The sequence below is a fragment of the Haliotis rubra genome, unplaced genomic scaffold, assembly GCF_003918875.1.
Source record: "Haliotis rubra isolate DU_JTF1 unplaced genomic scaffold, ASM391887v1 Scf276, whole genome shotgun sequence".
NCBI lineage: Eukaryota > Metazoa > Mollusca > Gastropoda > Lepetellida > Haliotidae > Haliotis > Haliotis rubra.
In genome coordinates, this window is record NW_025766847.1 from 465,538 (window position 1) to 491,091 (window position 25,554).

At 43.0% G+C, this 25,554-nt stretch overlaps 1 protein-coding gene across 1 annotated transcript in view; it reads left to right on the forward strand.

Annotated features, from left to right (window-relative positions):
* Positions 1 to 25,554, forward strand: part of LOC124280905 (unconventional myosin-XV-like) — a 145,460-nt gene that overhangs the window by 115,152 nt on the left and 4,754 nt on the right. Inside the window, 24 exon segments of the mRNA XM_046716891.1 lie at positions 102 to 364; positions 564 to 699; positions 1,178 to 1,299; positions 2,231 to 2,346; positions 2,545 to 2,635; positions 10,310 to 10,360; positions 12,539 to 12,541; positions 15,174 to 15,288; positions 15,595 to 15,692; positions 15,859 to 15,885; positions 16,129 to 16,241; positions 18,972 to 19,096; positions 20,731 to 20,783; positions 20,968 to 21,040; positions 21,299 to 21,375; positions 21,680 to 21,762; positions 22,428 to 22,558; positions 23,216 to 23,310; positions 23,598 to 23,681; positions 23,846 to 23,936; positions 24,306 to 24,472; positions 24,748 to 24,810; positions 25,031 to 25,095; positions 25,385 to 25,524. Coding sequence (XP_046572847.1) covers positions 102 to 364; positions 564 to 699; positions 1,178 to 1,299; positions 2,231 to 2,346; positions 2,545 to 2,635; positions 10,310 to 10,360; positions 12,539 to 12,541; positions 15,174 to 15,288; positions 15,595 to 15,692; positions 15,859 to 15,885; positions 16,129 to 16,241; positions 18,972 to 19,096; positions 20,731 to 20,783; positions 20,968 to 21,040; positions 21,299 to 21,375; positions 21,680 to 21,762; positions 22,428 to 22,558; positions 23,216 to 23,310; positions 23,598 to 23,681; positions 23,846 to 23,936; positions 24,306 to 24,472; positions 24,748 to 24,810; positions 25,031 to 25,095; positions 25,385 to 25,524 — 2,382 coding nt within the window.

The window sequence follows — 25,554 nt, forward strand, 5'->3', positions numbered from 1 at the left end:
TTTATGTTCAAGATTGTGGAAGTGCCTTGTTTTCAATAAGAGCTTCATAACCATTGACTGATGAATATTTCTAGACAATAATCTGTACGCATTGTCTGCAGGTGATGCTCCCCCTCTCCCCTCCCGCCCCCCACCCAAGAAGAAGGTGACGGCTAACATCACCACCACCATCACAGAGACCACTACAGAGACGGTGGAGGTAGCAGCCAGGACATCACCAGTGTACAGCACGACGATTGAGGAGCCGAAGCAACAGATTGACTATGCTGCCCTTGAGAGAGCTATCACAGAGCTGTACCCTCAGAACAAGACATTCTTCCTGGCCTACAACCGAGTTCCCTGGACTCTACACATCAGGAAGGAGGTACGTACTGAAGCTACAGGTGCAGCAATCAGGTACAGGGAACCCAACTGCACCTTCTTAATCCAGACATCCTGCCTAATATGGACAATTATCACACACACGCTTGACCTTTGATTATTTCAATTAATTGGAACACAACTAGCTATTGTTCATCAAAGTCTGAGACCTTCACAATTCAGGTATGGTGTCCATGTTGCAGGTGTTCTGGCCATCTGAGAGACTGGACAAGCCACTAGCACTGCACCTGCTGTTCTGCCAGATTGTGAAGGATGTCTACAACAGTGGCTGTATTCGCATCTCCAAGGACGACAGAGTCAAGATGAAGAGTCATCTCGGTACGTAACCCAGTACATCAAAATACTGAAAATACATTGTCATGGGTCTTATATGGATGAGGTGTGTTGGATTCCTTCACAGAAATTTCTATGTGTTCTTCTGGAAGCATTATTAGGAAGGGAAATGTCACTGTATGAATGAAGACCTGGGAAATTTATATCACACCCTGAATGAATGATGTGAAGATAATTGACATGTACTCTTTTCTAGCATTTGTCTTATTGCCCATGCGTATTTAGCATGTCATCCTAATATTCAATTGAGTCTGAATATATCCCATGGGCTATAATTGCATGGAACATTTCTCATAGTCTCTCTCAGTCTCACTAATGCTTGATGTTGTGACAATATCTTGAGAAACTGTAAATTATGTGATTTCTGGAATATTTGTTTTACAGATATATGGCCAGGAAAGATAATGTTATGTTTGTGTCGTAATTAGATGCAAGCTAGTGACTGTGGTTTTTCTGTTTCCAGAGGCCCAGGGCATAACCAAGGATAACTATATCACCAAGGACGTCTCCAACCAAGTCAAGAAGATCATCATCGACACAGCCAAGGAGTGGCCATGTTATTTCTGCAGACTCTTCCCAGTTGCTGTAAGTTTACCTTCATAAATGCCTATGTGAAAAAAAACACCACCTCAAAACTCTTTTTCTATCAAAACCATAAACAGTGAATTAAGTTTGTTTTCAGAGATTGAGCATTAGTTATCAAACGTAGTGCAAACGTCAATGATACTAGAACTTGTTCAGTCATAGTTACTGGGCAATGATACACCCTTCTGTGTTCCTGTTCCAAGGAAAGTCTGTAACATTAACAAGAAAGCATGGATTGTCATGTTCAGACTTATTGTGTGCTTAATAACAGTTACCGGTAGTTAAAGATTGGGTGAGCGGTTGGTAGGGACCCCCCTGTTGGAACAGGATGCACCAGGAAGTGTGGATGCTTATGAAAATATTCATTCTTAATAGGGGGTGCTAATAGGAGATTAGTTAAAATAGGTTTAGAGATGAGCCTTTGTTGGAACATGATGCTTAATAATGTGGACACCGTATCTGCAACAGGATGCTGCCCTTCCTACAGATTCACAACCACTATCAATTAATAGTTGATGGTATTACATGGGTACCAGTCAGAACCTGGATAGAACTATGCTGTATAGAATATACTGTAACTTGAGCATCAAACAGTGTGACAATCTGTGTGTCTTCTAGTCAAGCTGTCACTACGTGGGTACCAGTCAGGAACTGTCAGTACACAACTATTCTGTACAGAACATACTGTAACTTGTGACAATCTGTGTGTCTTCCAGCCAAGCTGTCACTACATGGGTACCAGTCAGGAACTGTCAGTACACAACTATTCTGCACAGAACATACTATAACTTGTGACAATCTGTGTGTCTTCCAGTCTAGCTATCACTGCATGGGTACCAGTCAGGACCTGTCAGTGCACAACTATATTGTATAGAACATATTGTAACATGGGCATGATACCAGGTACCTAACTCTCTATGTTTCCTTCCAGTCCAGCGGCCACTACACTGGTGTGAAGTATCTTGGTGTGAGTCACAGTGGCTTGAGGCTGGTCAACAGGGAGAGGGCATTCATGGATGACCACCTGTCAGTCACTGAGGAAATCAGGTTTGTAAAACTCTCACCTGGCACACCTGGCACACCTGGAACTCAGACACTTTATGACACCCTTTCAAAATCAAATATTTTGTTTTATTTCGTGTATTCAATCACAAAAAAAGGATGCAATTTAACCCTGTATGAATGTACTTGAATCTGTCATCGTTGTGTAATGAAGTTCATCTGTAATCTGGTGTTTTGCTACAGGTTTGGCGATGTGGTGGATACCGTGATGCCGAGTAGTACCACCTTGCAGCTCAACCTCAAGACCAAGTCCATTATGTTCTTCACACCACGGGTAGGTGAAAGTTACACATTCTCAGGTGGTAAAACCACACACCATCAGTAGTACCATGTTCACAACGTTCCAAGTCCCTGCCGGGGATGAATTGTTTTGTTCTGTGGTTACACAAAATTGGATGTTAGGATGGGTCAGTGATTATCACCATCCTTTCACAGAGAGGACTCCTACATTATGTAACCGCCTCCGTGGTGTAGTGGTTAGAGCGTCCGCCCGGAGAGCGGAAGGTCATGGGTTCGATCCCCAGCCGCGCCATACCAAAAGACGTTAAAATATGGTACTTGTTGGTCCCTGCCTGGCGTTCGGCATTAATGGGTACATCAAGGACTGGTCGGCTCGGAGTCAGTATAATGTGTCTGAGTGGGGTATTCATGCTTCACTGCGGCATGGTATCTCAGTGGGCTAGCACTATAAAACCAGCTTAAGTCTGGGCTAGTACAAGCAGCCGCACATACACATACACATGCATGCATGCACGTCGTCATGAGCGCAATATTCTCAAGTATGACGTTAAACCCAATTTCACCTCACCTCACCTACATTATGTTGTGACTACTTTGGAAGCCTCAGTATACTGGTTACCTCACTGTGTTGTATCTCCAGGGGAAGCCACTGTATACTGGTTACCTCACTGTGTTGTATCTCCTGGGGAAGCCACTGTATACTGGTTACCTCACAGTGTTGTATCTCCTGGGCAAGCCACTGTATACTGGTTACCTCACTGTGTTGTATCTCCTGGGGAAGCCGCTGTATACTGGTTACCTCACTGTGTTGTATCTCCTGGGGAAGCCAGCTATATACTGGTTTACCTCACAGTCTTGTATCTCCTGGGGAAGCCGGCTGTATACTAGTTACCTCACTGTGTTGTGTCTCCTGGGGAAGCAGCTGTATACTGGTTACCTCACTGTGTTGTGTCTCCTGGGAAGCCCGGCTGTATACTGGTTACCCCACTGTGTTGTATCTCCTGGGAAGAAGCTGCATACTAGTTACCTCACTGTCTTGTGTCTCCTGGGGAAGCAGCTGTATACTGGTTACCTCACTGTGTTGTGTCTCCTGGGAAGCCATAGTATACTGGTTACCTCACTGTGTTGTGTCTCCTGGGAAGCCACTGTATACTGGTTACCTCACTGTGTTGTGTCTCCAGGGGAAGCCACTGTATACTGGTTACCTCACTGTGTTGTACTTTCGGGGAAGCCATAGTATACTTGTTACCTCACTGTGTTGTATCTCCTGGGGAAGCCACTGTATACTAGTTACCTCACTGTGTTGTATCTCCTGGGGAAGCCAGCTGTATACTGGTTACCTCACTGTGTTGTATCTCCTGGGGAAGCCAGCTGTATACTGGTTACCTCACTGTGTTGTATCTCCTGGGGAAGCAGCTGTATACTAGTTACCTCACTGTCTTGTGTCTCCTGGGAAGCCAGCTGTATACTGGTTACCTCACTGTGTTGTGTCTCCTGGGAAGCCATAGTATACTGGTTACCTCACAGTGTTGTATCTCCTGGGAAGCCAGCTGTATACTGGTTACCTCACTGTGTTGTATCTCCAGGGGAAGCCACTGTATACTGGTTACCTCACTGTGTTGTATCTCCTGGGGAAGCCACTGTATACTGGTTACCTCACAGTGTTGTATCTCCTGGGGAAGCCGCTGTATACTGGTTACCTCACTGTGTTGTATCTCCTGGGGAAGCCGCTGTATACTGGTTACCTCACTGTGTTGTATCTCCTGGGGAAGCCGCTATATACTGGTTACCTCACAGTCTTGTATCTCCTGGGAAGCGTAGCTGTATACTAGTTACCTCACTGTGTTGTGTCTCCTGGGGGAAGCTGTATACTGGTTACCCCACTGTGTTGTGTCTCCTGGGGAAGCTGCTGTATACTGGTTACCTCACTGTGTTGTATCTCCTGGGGAAGCTGGCTGTATACTAGTTACCTCACTGTCTTGTGTCTCCTGGGGAAGCCTGGCTGTATACTGGTTACCTCACTGTGTTGTGTCTCCTGGGGAAGCCATAGTATACTGGTTACCTCACTGTGTTGTGTCTCCTGGGAAGCCACTGTATACTGGTTACCTCACTGTGTTGTGTCTCCTGGGAAGCTGCTGTATACTGGTTACCTCCCACTGTGTTGTACTTGGGGAAACCATAGTATACTGGTTACCTCACTGTGTTGTATCTCCTGGGAAGCCACTGTATACTAGTTACCTCACTGTGTTGTGTCTCCTGGGGAAGCCAGCTGTATACTGGTTACCTCACTGTGTTGTGTCTCCTGGGAAGCCTGTATACTGGTTACCTCACTGTGTTGTATCTCCTGGGGAAGCCAGCTGTATACTAGTTACCTCACTGTCTTGTGTCTCCTGGGAAGCCAGCTGTATACTGGTTTACCTCACTGTGTTGTGTCTCCTGGGGAAGCCATAGTATACTGGTTACCTCACAGTGTTGTATCTCCTGGGAAGCAGCTGTATACTAGTTACCTCACTGTGTTGTATCTCCAGGGGAAGCCATAGTATACTGGTTACCTCACTGTGTTGTGTCTCCTGGGAAGCCATAGTATACTGGTTACCTCACTGTGTTGTGTCTCCAGGGGAAGCCATAGTATACTAGTTACCTCACTGTGTTGTGTCTCCTGGGGAAGCCACTGTATACTAGTTACCTCACAGTGTTGTATCTCCTGGGAAGCCAGCTGTATACTAGTTACCTCACTGTGTTGTATCTCCAGGGAAGCCACTGTATACTAGTTACCTCACAGTGTTGTATCTCCTGGGGAAGCAGCTGTATACTAGTTACCCCACTGTGTTGTACTTTCGGGAAGCCATAGTATACTGGTTACCTCACTGTGTTGTATCTCCTGGGGAAGCCACTGTATACTAGTTACCCTCACAGTGTTGTATCTCCTGGGGAAGCCAGCTGTATACTAGTTACCTCACTGTGTTGTATCTCCAGGGGATGCCATAGTATACTGGTTACCCTCACTGTGTTGTGTCTCCTGGGGAAGCCATAGTATACTGGTTACCTCACTGTGTTGTGTCTCCAGGGGAAGCCATAGTATACTAGTTACCTCACTGTGTTGTGTCTCCTGGGGGAAGCCATAGTATACTGGTTACCTCACTGTGTTGTGTCTCCTGGGAAGCCATAGTATACTGGTTACCTCACTGTGTTGTACTTCTGGGAAGCCATAGTATACTGGTTTACCTCACTGTGTTGTATCTCCTGGGGAAGCCACTGTATACTAGTTACCTCACAGTGTTGTATCTCCTGGGGAAGCCTGCTGTATACTAGTTACCTCACTGTGTTGTATCTCCAGGGGAAGCCAGCTGTATACTAGTTACCTCACTGTGTTGTATCTCCTGGGGAAGCAGCTGTATACTGGTTACCTCACTGTGTTGTATCTCCTGGGAAGTCAGCTATATACTGGTTACCCCTCACAGTTTTGTATCTCCTGGGAAGCAGCTGTATACTAGTTACCTCACTGTGTTGTATCTCCTGGGAAGCCACTGTATACTGGTTACCCTCACTGTGTTCTATCTCCTGGGAAGGCCACTGTATACTGGTTACCTCACTGTGTTGTGTCTCCTGGGAAGCCATAGTATACTAGTTACCTCACTGTGTTGTATCTCCTGGGGAAGCTGCTGTATACTGGTTACTCTCACTGTGTTGTATCTCCTGGGAAGCTGCTGTATACTGGTTACCTCACTGTGTTGTGTCTCCTGGGAAGCCATAGTATACTGGTTACCTCACTGTGTTGTATCTCCTGGGAAGCCATAGTATACTGGTTACCTCACTGTGTTGTATCTCCTGGGGAAGCTGCTGTATACTAGTTACCTCACTGTGTTGTATCTCCTGGGAAGCCATAGTATACTAGTTACCTCACTGTGTTGTGTCTCCTGGGAAGCCATAGTATACTGGTTACCTCACTGTGTTGTGTCTCCTGGTTAAGCCATAGTATACTAGTTACCTCACTGTGTTGTATCTCCTGGGGAAGCTGCTGTATACTGGTTACCCCACCGTGTTGTATCTCCTGGGGAAGAGCTGCATACTAGTTACCTCACTGTGTTGTGTCTCCTGGGAAGCTGCTGTATACTGGTTACCTCACTGTGTTGTATCTCCTGGGGAAGCCGCTGTATACTGGTTACCTCACTGTGTTGTATCTCCTGGGAAGCCATAGTATACTGGTTACCTCACTGTGTTGTATCTCCTGGGGAAGCCACTGTATACTGGTTACCCCACTGTGTTGTATCTCCTGGGAAGTCGCTATATACTGGTTACCCCACAGTCTTGTATCTCCTGGGGAAGCCGCTGTATACTGGTTACCTCACTGTGTTGTATCTCCTGGGGAAGCCACTGTATACTGGTTACCTCACAGTCTTGTATCTCCTGGGAAGCAGCTGTATACTAGTTACCCTCACTGTGTTGTATCTCCTGGGAAGCCACTGTATACTGGTTACCTCACTGTGTTGTATCTCCAGGGGAAGCCGCTGTATACTGGTTACCCTCACTGTGTTGTATCTCCTGGGGAAGCCATAGTATACTAGTTACCTCACTGTGTTGTATCTCCTGGGGAAGCTGCTGTATACTGGTTACCTCACTGTGTTGTATCTCCTGGGGAAGCCATAGTATACTGGTTACCTCACTGTGTTGTATCTCCTGGGGAAGCCATAGTATACTGGTTACCTCACTGTGTTGTATCTCCTGGGGAAGCCACTGTATACTAGTTACCTCACTGTGTTGTATCTCCTGGGAAGCCATAGTATACTAGTTACCTCACTGTGTTGTGTCTCCTGGGGAAGCCATAGTATACTGGTTACCTCACTGTGTTGTGTCTCCTGGTTAAGCCATAGTATACTAGTTACCTCACTGTGTTGTATCTCCTGGGGAAGCCGCTGTATACTGGTTACCTCACTGTGTTGTATCTCCTGGGGAAGCCGCTGTATACTAGTTACCTCACTGTGTTGTATCTCCTGGGGAAGCCGCTGTATACTGGTTACCTCACTGTGTTGTATCTCCTGGGGAAGCCAGCTGTATACTAGTTACCTCACTGTGTTGTATCTCCTGGGGAAGCCATAGTATACTGGTTACCTCACTGTGTTGTATCTCCTGGGAAGGCCACTGTATACTGGTTACCTCACTGTGTTGTATCTCCTGGGAAGTCGCTATATACTGGTTACCTCACAGTCTTGTATCTCCTGGGGAAGCCGCTGTATACTAGTTACCTCACTGTGTTGTATCTCCTGGGGAAGCCACTGTATACTGGTTACCTCACTGTGTTGTATCTCCTGGGGAAGCCAGCTGTATACTGGTTACCTCACTGTGTTGTATCTCCTGGGGAAGCCACTGTATACTGAGTTACCTCACTGTGTTGTATCTCCAGGGGAAGCCACTGTATACTGGTTACCTCACTGTGTTGAATCTCCTAGGGAAGCCACTGTATACTGGTTACCTCACTGTGTTGTATCTCCAGGGGAAGCCACTGTATACTGGTTACCTCACTGTGTTGTATCTCCTGGGGAAGCCACTGTATACTGGTTACCTCACTGTGTTGTGTCTCCAGGGGAAGCCACTGTATACTGGTTACCTCACTGTGTTGTGTCTCCAGGGGAAGCCACTGTATACTGGTTACCTCACTGTGTTGTATCTCCTGGGGAAGCCACTGTATACTGGTTACCTCACTGTGTTGTATCTCCAGGGAAGCCACTGTATACTGGTTACCTCACTGTGTTGTATCTCCAGGGGAAGCCACTGTATACTGGTTACCTCACTGTGTTGTATCTCCTGGGGAAGCCACTGTATACTAGTTACCCCACTGTGTTATATCTCCTGGGAAGCCACTGTATACTGGTTACCCCACTGTGTTGTATCTCCTGGGAAGCCATAGTATACTAGTTACCCCACTGTGTTGTATCTCCCTGGGAAGCCAGCTGTATACTGGTTACCTCACTGTGTGATATATCCTGGGGAAGCCAGCTGTATACTGGTTACCCCACTGTGTTGTATCTCCTGGGGAAGCCACTGTATACTGGTTACCTCACTGTGTTGTAGCTTCGGGGAAGCCATAGTATACTGGTTACCTCACTGTGTTGTATCTCCTGGGGAAGCCACTGCATACTGGTTACCTCACTGTGTTATATCTCCTGGGGAAGCCACAGTATACTGGTTACCCTCACTGTGTTGTATCTCCAGGGAAGCCACTGTATACCTGTTACCTCACTGTGTTGTAGCTTCGGGGAAGCCATAGTATACTGGTTACCTCACTGTGTTGTATCTCCTGGGGAAGCCACTGTATACTGGTTACCTCACTGTGTTATATCTCCTGGGGAAGCCACTGTATACTGGTTACCTCACTGTGTTGTATCTCCTGGGGAAGCCACTGTATACTCGTTACCTCAACGATTAGTATCGATACCTGTGATACATGCATGACAACTAAACTGACATTGCTTCCACTGTCTACATTTCTCGCAGTATATGTTCTCAGATGTGGAAACAGGTCTTGCTGAGGGCAGGGCTTTTATGTCATGTGTAGACATGTTGGCATGTGGAGTTTTCCCTAAATATATATCCAAGTTAGTTAATAAATAATATTTTCATTACAAGACAAGTCTCTATAACAAATACATCAAACATACCTGTATCAGTAACGGAAATATAATGTATCATATTTATAGATACAATAATGTTTAAAGAACAACGTATGGCAGTAGACCATGGGTGATGTTATCTTGCTGTGGACATACAATCAGTGAGAGCCTGACTCAGCCCAAGCTACAGGTGTTGTGTACAGATGCACTGCTGTGTCACATCCCCCGTGTCAGGCTGCCACATTTATTACCACACAGTGTCATGAAGTTTAACAGTTATTATTTGTGGATGCTTATTCCCCCCATTGCCAGCTGCACTGTACAGGACTCTAGGCAAACAGGTGAATCAGTTTTTGTTGTTAGGGAGATTGCATGTGTAATAGTTTGGGTGAATGTTAAGTGAATCAATTCAAAACTTTAGCAGTTTTTTACTGAATTGTTTATATTTATTGTGGAAATGATTCACAAGATATGTTCCACATTCTTTAACTGGTTTATGAAGAAACTGTTCTTGACATGGTTTGTTTTGGGGGGTTTCATTCGCAGCTTAATGTTATATATGTATGTGTTCCTATTCTTCTGCATGCTAGTGTATGTATGGGTCTACAGAGTGTTCTAATAGTTTTAGTTTGATTAAACCTTTGTTTATTGTGTAAGGTCTTTCTTAATATTTTTTGAAACCGAGAATGATATTGTGTGAGACTTGTTATGATGTGTGAGATCCATTTATATCATTTGTGAGACCCTTTTTGACAACATGCATTGTGACACACTTCTTGATAAAATATGAGAAACTTTCACCAAGTGAGGTTTCAATCCCAACAACATTGTCCCACCAGGCACTGTGTGTTAAACAATGGGGTTCTGTCATCAGTGCTGTAAGCCTACATAACCCTCCTCATCTAGACTCAGATGTGAGGAATCATTGGGAGACATGTCAGTGTAGCAGTGTGCCATGATCCATGTCTGGCTTGCCTAATGGTGAGGCTGCTCCACATGGCTGTATATGTGACAGTAGATGTAGTTTACCGTTGTGTGTTGACAATAAATAACAGGTGTGTTAGACTACAGGTGTGTTTAACTTGTCTCTTATCTTCCAGGCACAACAGATGAAGGATATGGTTGACAAGTTCTGCCAGGAGAGTGAGAAGGTAAGTCTGTGGCATTCTACCAGTTTCTAGATGTGAAACAAGTAATGTTTTCTGGTTGTCTGTACAGTGAGACAAGTAGCCGTATGAAGATATGGAGTGTGGGGTCCTGGTATTGCATGGTGCCTACTTATACAGTTACATGTATGATCAATCATATCAGATACATGCAGGTAGTATAGATGTGGAGTGGTTTTATTCTGAGAGAAATATTATACCATCTTAAATATACTGTTAATATATGGCTAGATATTTGTTTTCATTTCATGAATTGAGAAAGCTGTTCATCATGAAACACACAGACCCCTACACTCCCCACATCCACACCCGATTCTATGTCATTTCCCATTATGTCCTTCCCTACTCCTGCTACACCTCCATTCCCACACACCCATATCTTCACCACACCCTAACCACACCTATAGCCACACCCACAGCCCACACCCATAACCACTCCCCACTCTCACACCCACACCCTCTCCTCTCGCCTCCCACACCTATAGCCACACCCACACCTATAACCACTCCCTACTCTCACACCCACCTTTCTCCCAGCCTCCCACACCTATAGCCACACCCACACCCACTCTCACACCCACAACCCCTCCCACTCCCACACCTATAGCCACACACCACACCCATAACCACTCCCACTCTCACACCCACAACCTCTCCTACTCCCACACCTATAGATACACCCCACACCTATAATACACTCCATCACTCTCACACACCCACATCCTCTCCCACTCCCCACACTATATAGCTACACCCACACCTATAACACCCACACCCACCTACTCTCACACCCACACCTTTCTCCCACTCTCACACCTATAGCCACACCCACACCCATAACCACTCCCACTCTCACACCCACACCTCTCCCACTCCCACACCTATAGCTACACCCACACCCATAACCACTCCCACTACTCACACCCACACATTCTCTCCCACTCCCACACCTATAGCCACACCCACACCTATAACCACTCCCACTCTCACACCCACATCCTCTTTCTCCCCCGGCTCCCACACCTATAGCTACACCCACACCCATAACTCCACACAATTCCACACTCTCTACACCCACACCCATCCCACTCCCACACTATATAGCTACACCCACACCCATAACCACTCCCACTCTCACACCCACACAACTCACAACACTCTCCCGCCCACCCCACACCTATAGCCACACAGCTACACCCACACCCATAACCACTCCCACTCTCACACCTATAGCCACACCCACACCCATAACCACTCCCACTCTCACACCCACATCCTCTCCCACTCCCACACTATATAGCTACACCAACACCCACACCCATAACCACTCCCACTCTCACACCTATAGCCACACCCACACCCATAACCACTCCCACTCTCACACCCACATCCTCTCCCACTCCCACACTATATAGCTACACCCACACCCATAACCACTCCCACTCCCACACTATATAGCTACACCCACACCCATAACCACTCCCACTCCTCACACCACAACCCCTCCCCACACCCACACCTATAGCCACACCCACACCCACACCCATAACCCTCTCCCATCCTCTCCCACACCTATAGCCACTCCCACCCCATGCCTCCCACACTATAACCAATCCCACTCCTCACACCCACATCCTCTCCCACTCCCACACTATATAGCTACACCCACACCCATAACCACTCCCACTCCCACACTATATAGCTACACCCACACCCATAACCACTCCCACTCTCACACCCACAACCTCTCTCGCGCCCACATCTATAGCCACACCCACACCCACACCCACGCCCATAACCACTCCCACTCCCACACTATATAGCTACACCCATACCCATAACCACACCCTCTCACAATACCTTTCCCAATCCAGCTTACTCTCCCACACCCACACCCATAGCCGCATAACCACACCCTCTCCCCCAGTGAACACCATAACCACAAACACACTCACGCTTGTCCACTATGTGGTGAGGTAGCTTTGTTGTGACTGTTGATTCATCTAACCATAGACGAGATAAAGTTCACATACTCACCAGCAAACTCTCCAAATCACTCTTCACCTCAATTTTAAAAAGTAAAGTTTCACATTGACTGTATAGATGTGACTGAAATCTCTTGTCATCTCAAACTTCTTTCATAATCTTTTTCATATAAAAAAGATGGTGAGTGAAAACGAAATCTTTTCTTAACCATGTGTGTTTGTTTACTTTGAAATATTGTCCCTCTATAAGTGTGATGGGAATGCACTAATACTGCCGCCACTGTGTGTCCGTCCTCCATCTACTTCCAGCTATATCACAGCAGATCTATGTCTAGGAGGCCTGTTGTTGCTTTCCCTGTCAGTGTGTTGACTGAAACAACAAACCTCACAAACCAGCTATCTAACAGTTGCCTGGCAGAGTGACACAATGTACTGGATAAGTCTTCAGTCAGTTAGATCACAGCATGTAGACACACTCAACATTGTTATGTCTGATCAGTGTGTATGGAAGGTATTCATCTAAACTGATCTGTGTAAAGTACTATGAATATTTGAGGAGATTGTCAGGTGGCCCGTATCTTCCACAGCAACATGGACAAATTCTTATACTAACCTTGTGTGAAATGCTTGTGTTTGGGGAGAGTGTAAAGAATGTGTCCATTATTATGGCATCTCTTTGGGATGGTTTTTTCTGGATTGGTCTAAGCTACAGCTAAAGATTATTGAGTTTCCACTATCTCTATAGAAGTATATATGTATCAGAGGTACAGATAAGCTGCGTATCTGCGTAAATTACGCAAATATTTATGTGAAAACTCAATTCCTATTAAGTCTGTTGCGTACAAGTACGCTTGAATTTTTGAAAATACCCAATAATTTTGATCTTACATGCATACACACAAAAATGTCAAATCTTAGCTTGTGTACCGGTGGATAGATAAAATAACTGAGGAATACTGATAGCTTCTATTTCAGCACATGAACTTGGCAACTTGCAGTCTTTCTTATCGTTTCTCATTTTACAGATCAATATAAATAACAAATACGTAAACCAACATTTAAATTTTATTATATTTTTATAATTAATGGCAAAATACCCAATTGAGTTTAAGTAAGGTGGGTACAATTTGTTTGGTTACTCAAAGGAAAATTGATGAACACAAGCGAGTACATAACTCAATGACCCAAAAAGTTATCTGTAGCTCTATGTATACATGTTACTGCAACAACACTATGCACAGTTTTAGCATTTATCATACAATCAGGTGAAACAGACAACACACAAGATTATTAGTACTATATGTAGGTAATTATCTTACCTTCATGTAAAATACTTTAATGTCATTGGTCAATGATGCTTTAACAAGTTTCCGTGTCACCCTCTCAGGAGGGTGACAACTGGAAAAAATATTACCCGCTGCCACGGTAACCATCAAGCTAAAGCGCTAACAATCGTATGACGTTATAATATGACACATGCCGTGCCCATAGTTCGAAAACTGTTCGATGAGCTGTGTTCACTTCGTACAGATTTATTTTACCAACTTTCACTGCTCTATTTAAGCTATTTTATACATTTGTAAATAATTTTTGCATTGAAGTTTAGGCCAAAAAATTATATGCCAGCTAAAACAAAGCCTGATAAAAGGCTCCAAAATCTGTACCCCATGCAGTATAACCAGGATGGCCAAACAGAAACAGTGAACAGTATATTATGATGTACATCAACAAGGCACGTTCTGTAATCACATCTAGGTCCAGCCGACCCGTGAAGATTCGGGGTAGAATAGGTTCAGCAACCCATGTTTGCCACAAAAGGCGACTATGCTTGTCGTAAGAGGCGACTAACGGGATCGGGTGGTCAGGTTTGCTGACTTGGTTGACACATATCATCTGTTCCCAGTTGCGCAGATTGATGCTCATGCTAATGATCACTGGATTGTCTGGTCCAGAATCGATTATTTACAGACCACCGCCATATAGCTGGAATATTGCTGAGTGCGGCGTAACACTAAAGTCACTCACTCTCTCACTTGGTCCAGCCTATAGTCCCTCAGCTGACATCGTACAGTGGTCATGGATTGGCCTGAGTATTAGCTTTGGTGTGTCAACTCAGGGTTAGACTACTGTGTTACATGTCAATCACTTGCAACACTTTCGGCTTTCTTCCCACAATACTGAAATAATGTTCAAGGCACCCACTCTCACACACAATCATCTTGTTGAGTCACTATGATGTAATTGTTACTCAGTCAAGGTAGGGTATCAGATTCTGCCTAATGACCCATGTATTCAGTTAACTTGACGCTGAGGTCATTTAGTTTTCTTTGAAGTTAATATTGGATTACACTACTTGTTTTGCTCTACCATTTCATAGCTTTGGAACAATATGTGCTTGAAGTGACAAACTGATTTCTGTTCTCCGCCTTGCAGTTATAACATTGCAATAATTCCTAGACTGTCGGTAGTGGATGCATGTACTGGGGAGTGTAAAGGGTGTTTCATATGTCAGCTCACATAGATACATGTATTCTGATACACTAAGAATGAGGAACAGCAATCAGAAACTGTTTGTTTTTGCAATTTTTGTTAAGCTCAGCTGATGAGTTAATGTGAGTTAAGGCGTAGAAGGCACAGCCAACACCAGACGTAACAAACTTCCAGGAACTTTAATTGTCAGTAGGGTGTATTGTGATGAGTAATCACTGGGGAATTAGACCAGGGAATGTTACAGTGAAGTTTTCACCAGAACTACCTTCCTGTATGTTGAGTTGACTCCTGACCCAGTGATGATGGCATGTGTTCCCCTACAGGACAACAAATATGCTGTGGCCATTCGGGACTACGTAACAAGGGAATCCACACTGCTCAGTTTCCGCAGTGGGGACATTATAAAGCTCCTGGATCCTGAGATGAACTTAGATGAAGGTACAGTTGTCTCATCTCATAACAAATTTGAGTAGTCTCTCGTTACTTAAAGGTACAGTTGTCTCCCCATAGATGAAAGTATAGTAGTCTCCCTTAGATGAAGATGCAGTAGTCTCCCCTTCAATGAAAGTATAGTAGTCTCCCCTTAGATGAAGGTACAGGTATATTCCCCTAGATGAAAGTACAGTAATCTCCCCTTAGATAAGAAGGTTCAGTCAGCATATTCATGTTGGGAGTCATCATTTATAGCCTAATTAACTTTTATTTGTGCATCACTATTGTCATGTTTGTCTTTCTTTCCCGTAGGCTGGTTGTATGGGTCCCTGAATGGTCTTGTTGGAATGTTACCTGCTGAATATGTCAAACCCCTTGCTAGACATGAGGTGGAAACCAACAACATGAAGGTCAGTTGTCTCCCTTGTTTCAGTGGCAATTTTGAATGTTGTCATGAAGCACTAGCACTTTAGCACTAGACTTCACTTCAAACTAGATGAATTATGATTTTAAATAAGTGAATGCTTTGTTGCTGTTAGCATGCTCTGAGAATATTGTTTTATTTTTTCATCACAGGTTCAGTTGACACGGCAAACAAGTCGAGTAAGTCTCACACCATGAAATACATGACCTTCACTATTCCTTCTGCAAATTTCATACATAATAGTCACATAAGCAGTTTTAACATAAATATAATATTAAACTAGCAGGACTGTGATATGTATAGCATGTGCCTCAGGCATGTAGTATGGGACACAGTGATGCACAGGTTGCTACTCTACGCACCTGTTCTGTCATGCTGCAGTACCAGTGCAGCAGTTCCTCCAGGTATGGTCTGTGTTGCAGGATGGCCACTATGCTGATGACCACAGTGACACCAGCCAGGGCACCATCGTAGCAGATGGGAAGTACTCAATGATGGAGTTCGCTCTACTGCACTTCCGGGAGTCAATTGAAAAGTAAGTAATTTGTCACACTGAGAAACATCAGTGTCTATAAGCTCAGACCTTGTAACAGTGATCTTATATTAGTAATTTATAATATATACTCTGTAGGAATGTTGAAATGTTTATGTGAAATATTGACTGAGTAAGTCATTAGAAGCAAAATGGAATATTAGAAAATGGCAACTGAACCAAGTCTAATTATTGTTATAAATGACAGCCTGAACTGATTAACTTCTTACACTATGAGAAGGATGTGTGATATATTATCTGGCTATACAGGATGTGGAAGGAGTGTTATATTATGCTGGAGTGAGTGAGTGGCTGATTGATCTGATGACTGATTCACTAACAAACGTTCATTTGAACAGTACCGTCACCTTCTCCATCTTCATTGTTAGTAATTTGATTGAATTCCTTATTGGCCACTTTTATCATTCAAATCACTCAAATAAAGCTAGTAGTTGGAAGTGAGAATGTCCAGGATATTTAAAAGGAACAGACACTCAGTGGCTGGACCTGCGTCATCGTGTGGGACTCGATTCCCTGATACAGGTTTGGAGTTACCAGTGAGATACTGGATGGTCATTCATAGCCTGTTGCATGGAGTAGTTCACTACTCTGAGATATCTGTGTATCATGTTCCAGAAAGATGATATTGTAGAATCTACGCGCAAGGATAATTATGCACATCATAAAATAATTTAAGCGTTTAAAGCTTCAGAATGCCGGAGTAATCAAAACAACATAATCATATTTGTATCCATAATTGCTCTTTAGGATTGTAATTAATTAGAAATGTTATTACACCACAGTATCTTGCTGTGAGGGACTATTTAGTGCACATGTTAAAACAATGTTTCAACAGCTATAACCTATTTCAGGATTCCCGATCTTTCCTTGCGTCAGAGGTAACATATTTTTTGCTAGCAGTATTAAAGCTTTATACTGACCTCACATTGGTTATATTGCAGTAGAACTGAGATATGTGATGTGCATTACAGTGCACGCAGGTGCTAGAAGTGATCATAAATTTTCACAGAATCGATAGCATGTTAGTCACACATTCAAGTTTTGTCATGAATGAACCTTTTAACAAGCAAACTTGCCTCTCATCACTTCAAAATTATTTTTCTTATAATTGATCTTCACTGTCAAATTATTTGTATAATAGGTTTGACAATTATTCAGAGGTAATGTTAAGGGTGTCCCTTGTCTTATGAACTAAATAAGGGGCGGTGGGGTAGCCTAGTGGTTAAAGCGTTGGCTCGTCACGACGAAGCCCTGGGTTCGATTCCCCACATGGGCACAATGTGTGAAGCCCATTTCTGGTGTCCCCCGCCGTGATGTTGCTGGAATATTGCTAAAAGCGGCGTAAAACTAAACTCAGGCAGTCAGTATGAACTAAATAAACTTTCTTTATCTTATATCTGAATTTTTTGCACTGGCTTGCCTGTCAAATGAAAAACTGTAAATATGTAATGTATTAACTAGACAAATCTGAAAGTTGCAATACAATCACTTAAAGAACTGCAGTATATGAATATATTGATGCCTTAACACTTGGCTTTGTTAATTTTGTAACTGTTACGACATACTTTTCTAAGAATGAAATTTAAAGTTTAAACATATAAGTTAAGCTTGAGTACACTATATAAATGTTATATTCACTAAGAAAGATACAATGTTGTTAAAACCAGTGTCACATTGCAGACATGCACGAGGTCCGTCTCGAGATATTCGCACAGGTAATGCAGCACGTGAGAGAGGCTAGCTCCTTTGGTTAGCCAGACATGAATCGTATAGCTTATACCTTGCATCTACTGCCAGCACAGAAACAGCATGTGTGACCGTACACCTCACAGCACAACAGTGTATCACATACTGAGACATGCCACATGTTGCTGCTGCAGTCAGTGGGTGCTGGGAAACTCTCTCATTGGCTGGGGAAGTTCTGAATACCCAACAAGATCTCTCATTGGCTGGGGAAGTTCTGAATACCCAACAAGCTCTCTCATTGGCTGGGGAAATTCTGAATACTTGTCAAGTTCTCTGATTGGCTGGGAAAGTTCTGAATAACTGACAAGCTGTCTGATTGGCTGGGGAAGCTCAGAATACCTGACAAAGTCTCTGATTGGCAGGGGAAGTTCTGAATACCTGACAAACTCACTGATTGGCTGGGGAAACTGAGAAGGGGGATTAGATTCTGATTTGGCGACAAGCTCTCTGAATGACTGGGGAACATTCTGATTGAGTAGGAAGATACTGATTGCAAATGTGTAGAGAAAATTGCAAAAGTACAGGGAAAATTCTGATCATTTATTGAAGATTACAACTGGTTGGGGAAAATTAAAAAATGATAATGGTCTCATCTACAATTTGTCTCTACACATGAATGTGATTTTAATATGATATTGAGGTATACCAGTAGGTAGAAAGTCTGATTACCAGCCCCACCACCACTCAGCACCAACATGATTGTCTCAGATATGTGTCAACACTGCAGCTGAGTTTCTGCATTGTATGAGGTCATGTACATCCTATACTCCATCGCAGTGCACAGGGACTCCACTGTGGAGGATGATTCCAATGAGGCATCAACTGGAAAACTGGGTTGTCATCACTTTTCTCAAATGGAATTTAGGTTCTAAATGAAACCTGGTTTTCCATTGGTTTCCCATTGAGCTTACCTAGAGCTGGTATTTAACTGCCTCCCTGTATTCAGCTAACCTGATTTGTATTTAGGTATGAGATGATGCGGACAGATGATGGATCGATACGAGGAACCATTAAGATGATCGAGAGTCTGAAGCTGCGTAACCTGCAGCAGCAGCAGCAGCAGCTTCAACAGCGTCATCATCGAGGTGATGGTGCGGTGCTTGCTTCATTAACTCTTCTTGTAACAGACGATGTAGTCAAAGCTGTGACAATACACACATTTCATCATAACTGAATTTGACATGAAATGGAGAAATACATTTTGCAAAATTATCTCGCCCTTTTTTGACCATATGTATTTGTGTGTCACAGCTTTGAATATGTTGTTGATAACAACTCTTGTATAACATATATAACTCCTATGTCCTGTCCTGCCTCTAACAGCCTCTAACAGCGTGGTTAGGCAGCTTGTATTTTATACTGACAATAACACTCCAGCATTTACTGGGATTCTCCAATAGCCAGCTATCACGTTTATTATTTCATTGCTTTGTTTTTGATTTTTTCACTGTTGTTGGTTTGTTTTAGTTCACTGTTGTTTTGAGCATCTTTGTTGATTATTTTCTATTCCCTCAGAAAAATTAATTATTGTTTGCATTAATGACACATATCATTGTTTTCTTTGTAACCATTGTCATGTCATAAGGCACAACAATCTCATTAAATCACATTGTCTACCGGGGTTCCAGCAGAATCTGAAAAACATTTCCAGAAAGGTCATGTCAAGTAAACCTTGTAACCAGTCAGTGTGGGACCTCTGAAGTCTTACTTGACTTCCATATATCAGAATAAATGTGAAGGGGCAATTCAAGATGGAGTATGGCAATGGCCAGGCCTTGTTCGGGATATTTTATTCCCTGTGATTTTCGTCAAAATTCCTTTTTTTCTCTTACTTCATTTCTCCTACATCAAACATTAGTAAAACTGCCTAGAAAATCAAAATACTTCGTCTTGTATGATCTCATCAGACCTTTTATCTCTTGAGTATATTCCCCTGGCTCTGTTTTCACTGATATTTTATCCCTCAATCTTCAAGGCATGATGCATGGATTGAAACTTTCAGCTTGTGTTACAAACTTGGATGGAGTGTTTGCATGTCTTCAGTTCACTCTTTGTACTGTGTGGAATTTTATCTTCAGTGTTTGTCAGTGTTTTTACCATGTGATTGCAAGTGCCTTGCATGTGATGTGGCATGGGATTGGAGAGTTTGTGTTCATCCTTTGAGTTTCAAGTCTCATGTAGATATATTGGCATCCTTTGAGTAGATAAACATTCACCCTTTGAGTGTCAAGTCACATGTAGATATTCCCCCTTTGAGTGTCAAACCACAGGTAGATGTTCACCCAACATGTTCAACTGTATGTTCAACTTCTGAAACTTCTAAAATTAGCATTTTTCTTTTAAAATTTTGGAAAATAGCAGTTGTGAATATTATGGACCCGACAACTTCATATTGCAGAAATTATTTTTCTTTAAGATTAGCTTCAAATAGCAGGAAGCTACTGATTTTGAAATAAGTTAGTTTCCACATTCCAAATTCCTGATTTAAACAAATTTATCTCTTAGCATAGATGAATTCCGACCAGGGAACAAACTGCACAACCAATACAATAAAAAATAAAACAGAAAAAAAATAGTTGGTTTTGTCCTAGTGAGTTGTGAATTTGAAAGTCCTGAAGTGAATGGTCTATTTTCTTTTACTTCAGTAGTAGATGTTAACATGATGTAAGATCAACATAATTCTTGTCGTTAGTGAATGACCGTAACATTGTCTTCTCTGTAATAGCGTCGTCTGATTGGACGTGGAAGGAACAGGCAGAGCTAATCAAGTGGACTCGGGTAAGACATAGACGACAATCTTTGATGATATGTGTTTGATATAATATATCCTATAATATTCCCCCAAAATAATTTGTTTATCTTAATTATTTTTTTAAACTCAAAACAAAGACATGATCAGAATAATGAATTTAATGTATCTGTGGACATGGTTGCTTTGAAATTTGTATTTCTTCCTACACAGTCCCCAATCCAGGCCTCCCTGCTCAAACTACAACCTTCAGAGCTGAACAAGTTGGCTCTCGAGTGCTTCATGTGTAAGTAACAGCCTCCCTTGTGTGAGACTTGTCAATAACAAAACATTCCTGGTTTTAAATAAGAAAACATGTCAAGGGATACAACTCTTTTCAAAGGAATCAAATGGGAGACAATTCCTTATATGAATATTTGTGATATTTTTCTATGAGATGTTGTTTGTCTTCTTGAAACCCCCTTTGTGTTCAGAGAAATGGAAAAACAGAGATTTGTGTTTAATGAAATCTGTATTTATAACAATGTGACATGTGATGTTTCAGCTATTATGATATTCATGGAAGACTACCCAAAACAGAGAAACGTGACTGACTATGACTGTGTGATGAAAATTCTCAAGGTAGGTGCATCATCATCCAGTAAAGGCATTTCCTGAAATAATAGCCTGTCTGTATTGAGGACAGCATGTAGACTGAAGACTCAACAGATTTAGTGAAACAACAGTTGATTCTGTCATAGTACCGTAGTTAATCTGCCATCTGCCATAATGTTGTATGAAAGGGTTGTGAACAACAATAGAACATGAGAGAATCAGATGTTCTTTACATGGAGTGACAGATTAGCTGTATTCATATAATATAGGGTAATGCATTCTCCAAAGGGATGTAAGTATATACATGTATTAACTTTCTGTCCTGCAACAGAGCTGTCACAAGTACCCCGAGCTACGGGATGAAGTCTTCTGTCAACTCTGTAAGCAGACCACCAGCAACAGGAGCATGAAACCGTGAGTAGCTTGTCCTTCGAATAATTCTGTCACATAGAACAACCATAATGCAGAGTTCTGTCATATTGCTGGCTAGTCAAATGTCTGTTCACATAAACTGATCAGTTCACCTGTCCTGTGCGATACCACCTCATGAAACTACTGCCAACATACGGGGGTGGTGGGGTAGCCAAGTGGTTAAAGCGTTCGCTTATCATGCCAAAGACCCAGGTTTGATTCCTGAGATGGGTACAATGTGTGAAGCCTGTTTCTGGTGTCCCCTGGCGTGATACTGCTGGAATATTGCTAAAAACAGTGTAAAACCAAACTCACTCACTCACTCCACCACAAAGATAAGGGTGAAGAACTGATGTTGTGGCATACCACTCGCTGCTACGTCACCAAGAACTTTTAGTGACATCTATGTATAGAGACAGCACCTAATTCATCATTATAAACGGTGTAAAGCTATTGGCACACAGGTCGTCCTGGATTTGCATAGCTCAACACATTCTGTGCCACCAGTGGTAAGTTGTTTGGGTGACATCCACAGAATGATGTTCTTTCTTGTTTTGCTACATTGAGCGAGTTTTTAATGGTAGATGTGGAAATGTGGCGTACTGTGATTTGTTTAAGATGTTGTAATGTATATGCCTTCCTTCCATGACACTACGCTCCTGTTTCAGTCGAAGTGCTTCCCGTGGATGGAGGTTGTTTGCTCTCATCGCAGCATTCAGTGACTGCTCAGAGATGTTGCGACCATATCTGTTTAAGTATCTGGAGACAACGGCCTCGGACACATCCCGCCACTACAGCAGTGAGTGCTTTCATGTATACTACACAACAATTGACAAGGAAATGATACATGACATTTTGTGAATAATGTGTTTGTACATAACATGAAGTATTAGTTTCCCTAGCAATAATTGGGGAGTATATGTTGATTCAGTTCGGGGAGGAATGACAGTTTTACTGGCATTTAGGAGTTGGATGTAATTTGGACAAGGGGTATTATTTGCAACAAATTCAGTAACCTGATGAAGAGGCAAAAGGTTGCGTTATCATGTTGCGTATGTATGATGAAATGTTTACCCATAATACTCCATTTCTTGATTTTGGATTGCCATTTAGTCTCTTAGTACTCTCATTTCACCTGAAGGAAGCGTAGATGGCAAGGCATTCTAAACAGACATGCCGACACTTAATGACTGAAGTGTATAATGCTCAGGTGTACCCTCCCATCCCAACATGTGCAACAGTGTAAATATTGCCACGAAAACAAATCCAGCAGACTATAAAAACAATCACACTTTAGGTTATTGAAAGTAGTACCTATAAGTTACATTAAGGTGCATGGTGTACTCTTCCTGTTTCATTCCAGCAAATTTCCTAGTCTTGATTAATTTGTTAGCAGTGATATGAATGGTGTCTGATCACCGTCCCTGTCCCTGATGTGTGGATGTTTCTGTTGTAGATGCTGCTGCCCTCTGTCTGCAGAACCTCCGGAAGACGTTCAAGTTTGGCGGCCGGAAGAACACACCCCTGAAAGAGGAGGTGCAAGCTCTGGCGGTGAGTCGGTCTATCTTCATACAATACATTCAGGACATCCGAGCAGATGCCTAATATATTTACCTGTTACATGTTGTTGGGGCACAAGTTCCCAGTTGTCAAACAGGCAGCAATTCACTCACTGAGTTATAGACCCTAGTTGATAATGGATCCGCTGATAATGGTTTGAATTCCAGATTTCCCCCAGAGTATGATTTCTTGTTCTCTCAGAATGTGTATACCTGTGCTTTAAGATTTCTACTTTTCTACAACGGTTGTCACTGAAGTTCTCACTCCTGCTGTTGTAGGATGGAAGAAACTCCAAACGCTTCCCGTTCATCTACAGTGGGTCGGACACCCAGGGTGGCATGCTACAGGTCAAATCCTGCACAGTAAGTTCAAGTTTGGTTCCATCAGTACAAATGTTGGCAAGACTCTGCAAGACCACTACTAGCCATGTGTATGAATGTTAACAAATTATATATAATGTTATGAAATTTCCTTTCCAATTTAGTTTGAAATGTTGATCATGTATTGGGGCTATTACCATTATCAGATCGTGCTTGATGCCATTGATATCATCTGTCGAGACCTCAACATCTTTGAACCCATCGAGATGGAAGAGTACACCCTCTTCATGAGAACACGTAAGTCTACCTGCAGTCAAGATGTCAAGTGTCTGTGATCTAAGGAATGAAGACAATCCTCAGGCAGAATATGTGATAACAATAAGTATCAAACATCAGTGCTGGAGAAAACCAAGTCTTAGTTATCCACCAGACCAGATTCCACTGGATGTAAGAGTAAAAATATCAGTGGAATTAAATGAATGTAGCTAGGTGTTACCCAAACGGTCCTGTTATCATCCCTGCAGCATCCACAACTCACTCAGTTTGCAAGGAGAAGAGAAAACCCAAATTGTTTAGCTTATGGTATATTATGGTATATCAACTATACAGGCCCCAGTCTCACATTATCTGGCCACACAGAACATTCATTGTAATTTGTGTTTACAGGAGATGGGAAGTTCAACAAGCTGAGTCGGGAGGAGTACATCCTGGATGTGACAGCCCAGTTTGCCCGTGAGAAGAATGAGTTTGACCTGATCTTCCAGCGCACTGTGTGGTTCTTCCCGCTCACCCACCTGGACAACGAGATCTACATGGACATGATGTTCAACCAGGTACGTGTCTCATGTAATGTGGCGTCAGTGTCATGCTGGACTGCTGTGAAACAGATCACCTGGATAAACGGAAAGGAAGCTCAGCTAAGTCATAAAATAACAAAAGGTCTGCCCAAGTAACCATCCCAAACATAACGTCCATGGGAGCTAGCTGGGGAGAAGTGGTGACGTACATTCAACCATCTCTGTGTTTACTGTAAACAATAATTCCCTTGACATTTTGTGTATTAACACAAGTCTGTCTGACGCCATGTCTGTCTGTGTGTCTTCCACAGTGCATCCTGGACTATCTTGATGGGCTGCTCATCAACAGGAACTCCCTCGGCAAGGAGGACCTGGTATGTAGACAGTGTGAACCAAGTCTTTCTCTTCATTATTGTTGACTACTAATCATGTTAAATATATGCTGCATGGTATTTTTGGAAGTAATACAGCTTTGGAGTTTTTGCATATTCTAACCAAAGATGACAGCAGTGTTATTAACTGGGAGTGGTAGTGGTAACAATCACATGTACTTTGAAGTGTTAATCTGTGAATGTTCACACTTGCTCTCTCCAGGATCAACTTGCCCGGATGGGATCCCTCCTGTACAAGGCACAGAATCAAGTCAAAATACCAACCATGTGAGTAAAACCTACTCTCTAGTCCCATACCCTCATTCACACATGGCAGTCTAAACAAACTACATAGCATACTTCTGTATTTTATGAATCTGTAGAGGAACATTCTACTGTACTGAATCTCTATACATCCTGATGCTGATGCTCCTTGAGAAATCATCAGAGTAATAACACATTTTCCATTCCTTTGGTAGATGGACATTTCAAACTGACATTGTCTGGAAGGCAGGGTTTCTGGATTAAGGGGTGGTTATACCTGTGTATCATGTCTGTGTATCATGTGTGTTTACAGGAAGGACATCGACATGATGATCCCCAAGACAGTGAAGTCCCACCCCGAGATGCGACCCCAGCAGTGGCTGAACCGTGTGACTGACTACATGCGGGGCATTGCCCAGATGTCACCAGCAGGCTGCAGGCTTACATTCTTAGGTCAGTCACAGTTGCCAGGGAGATAGTGAC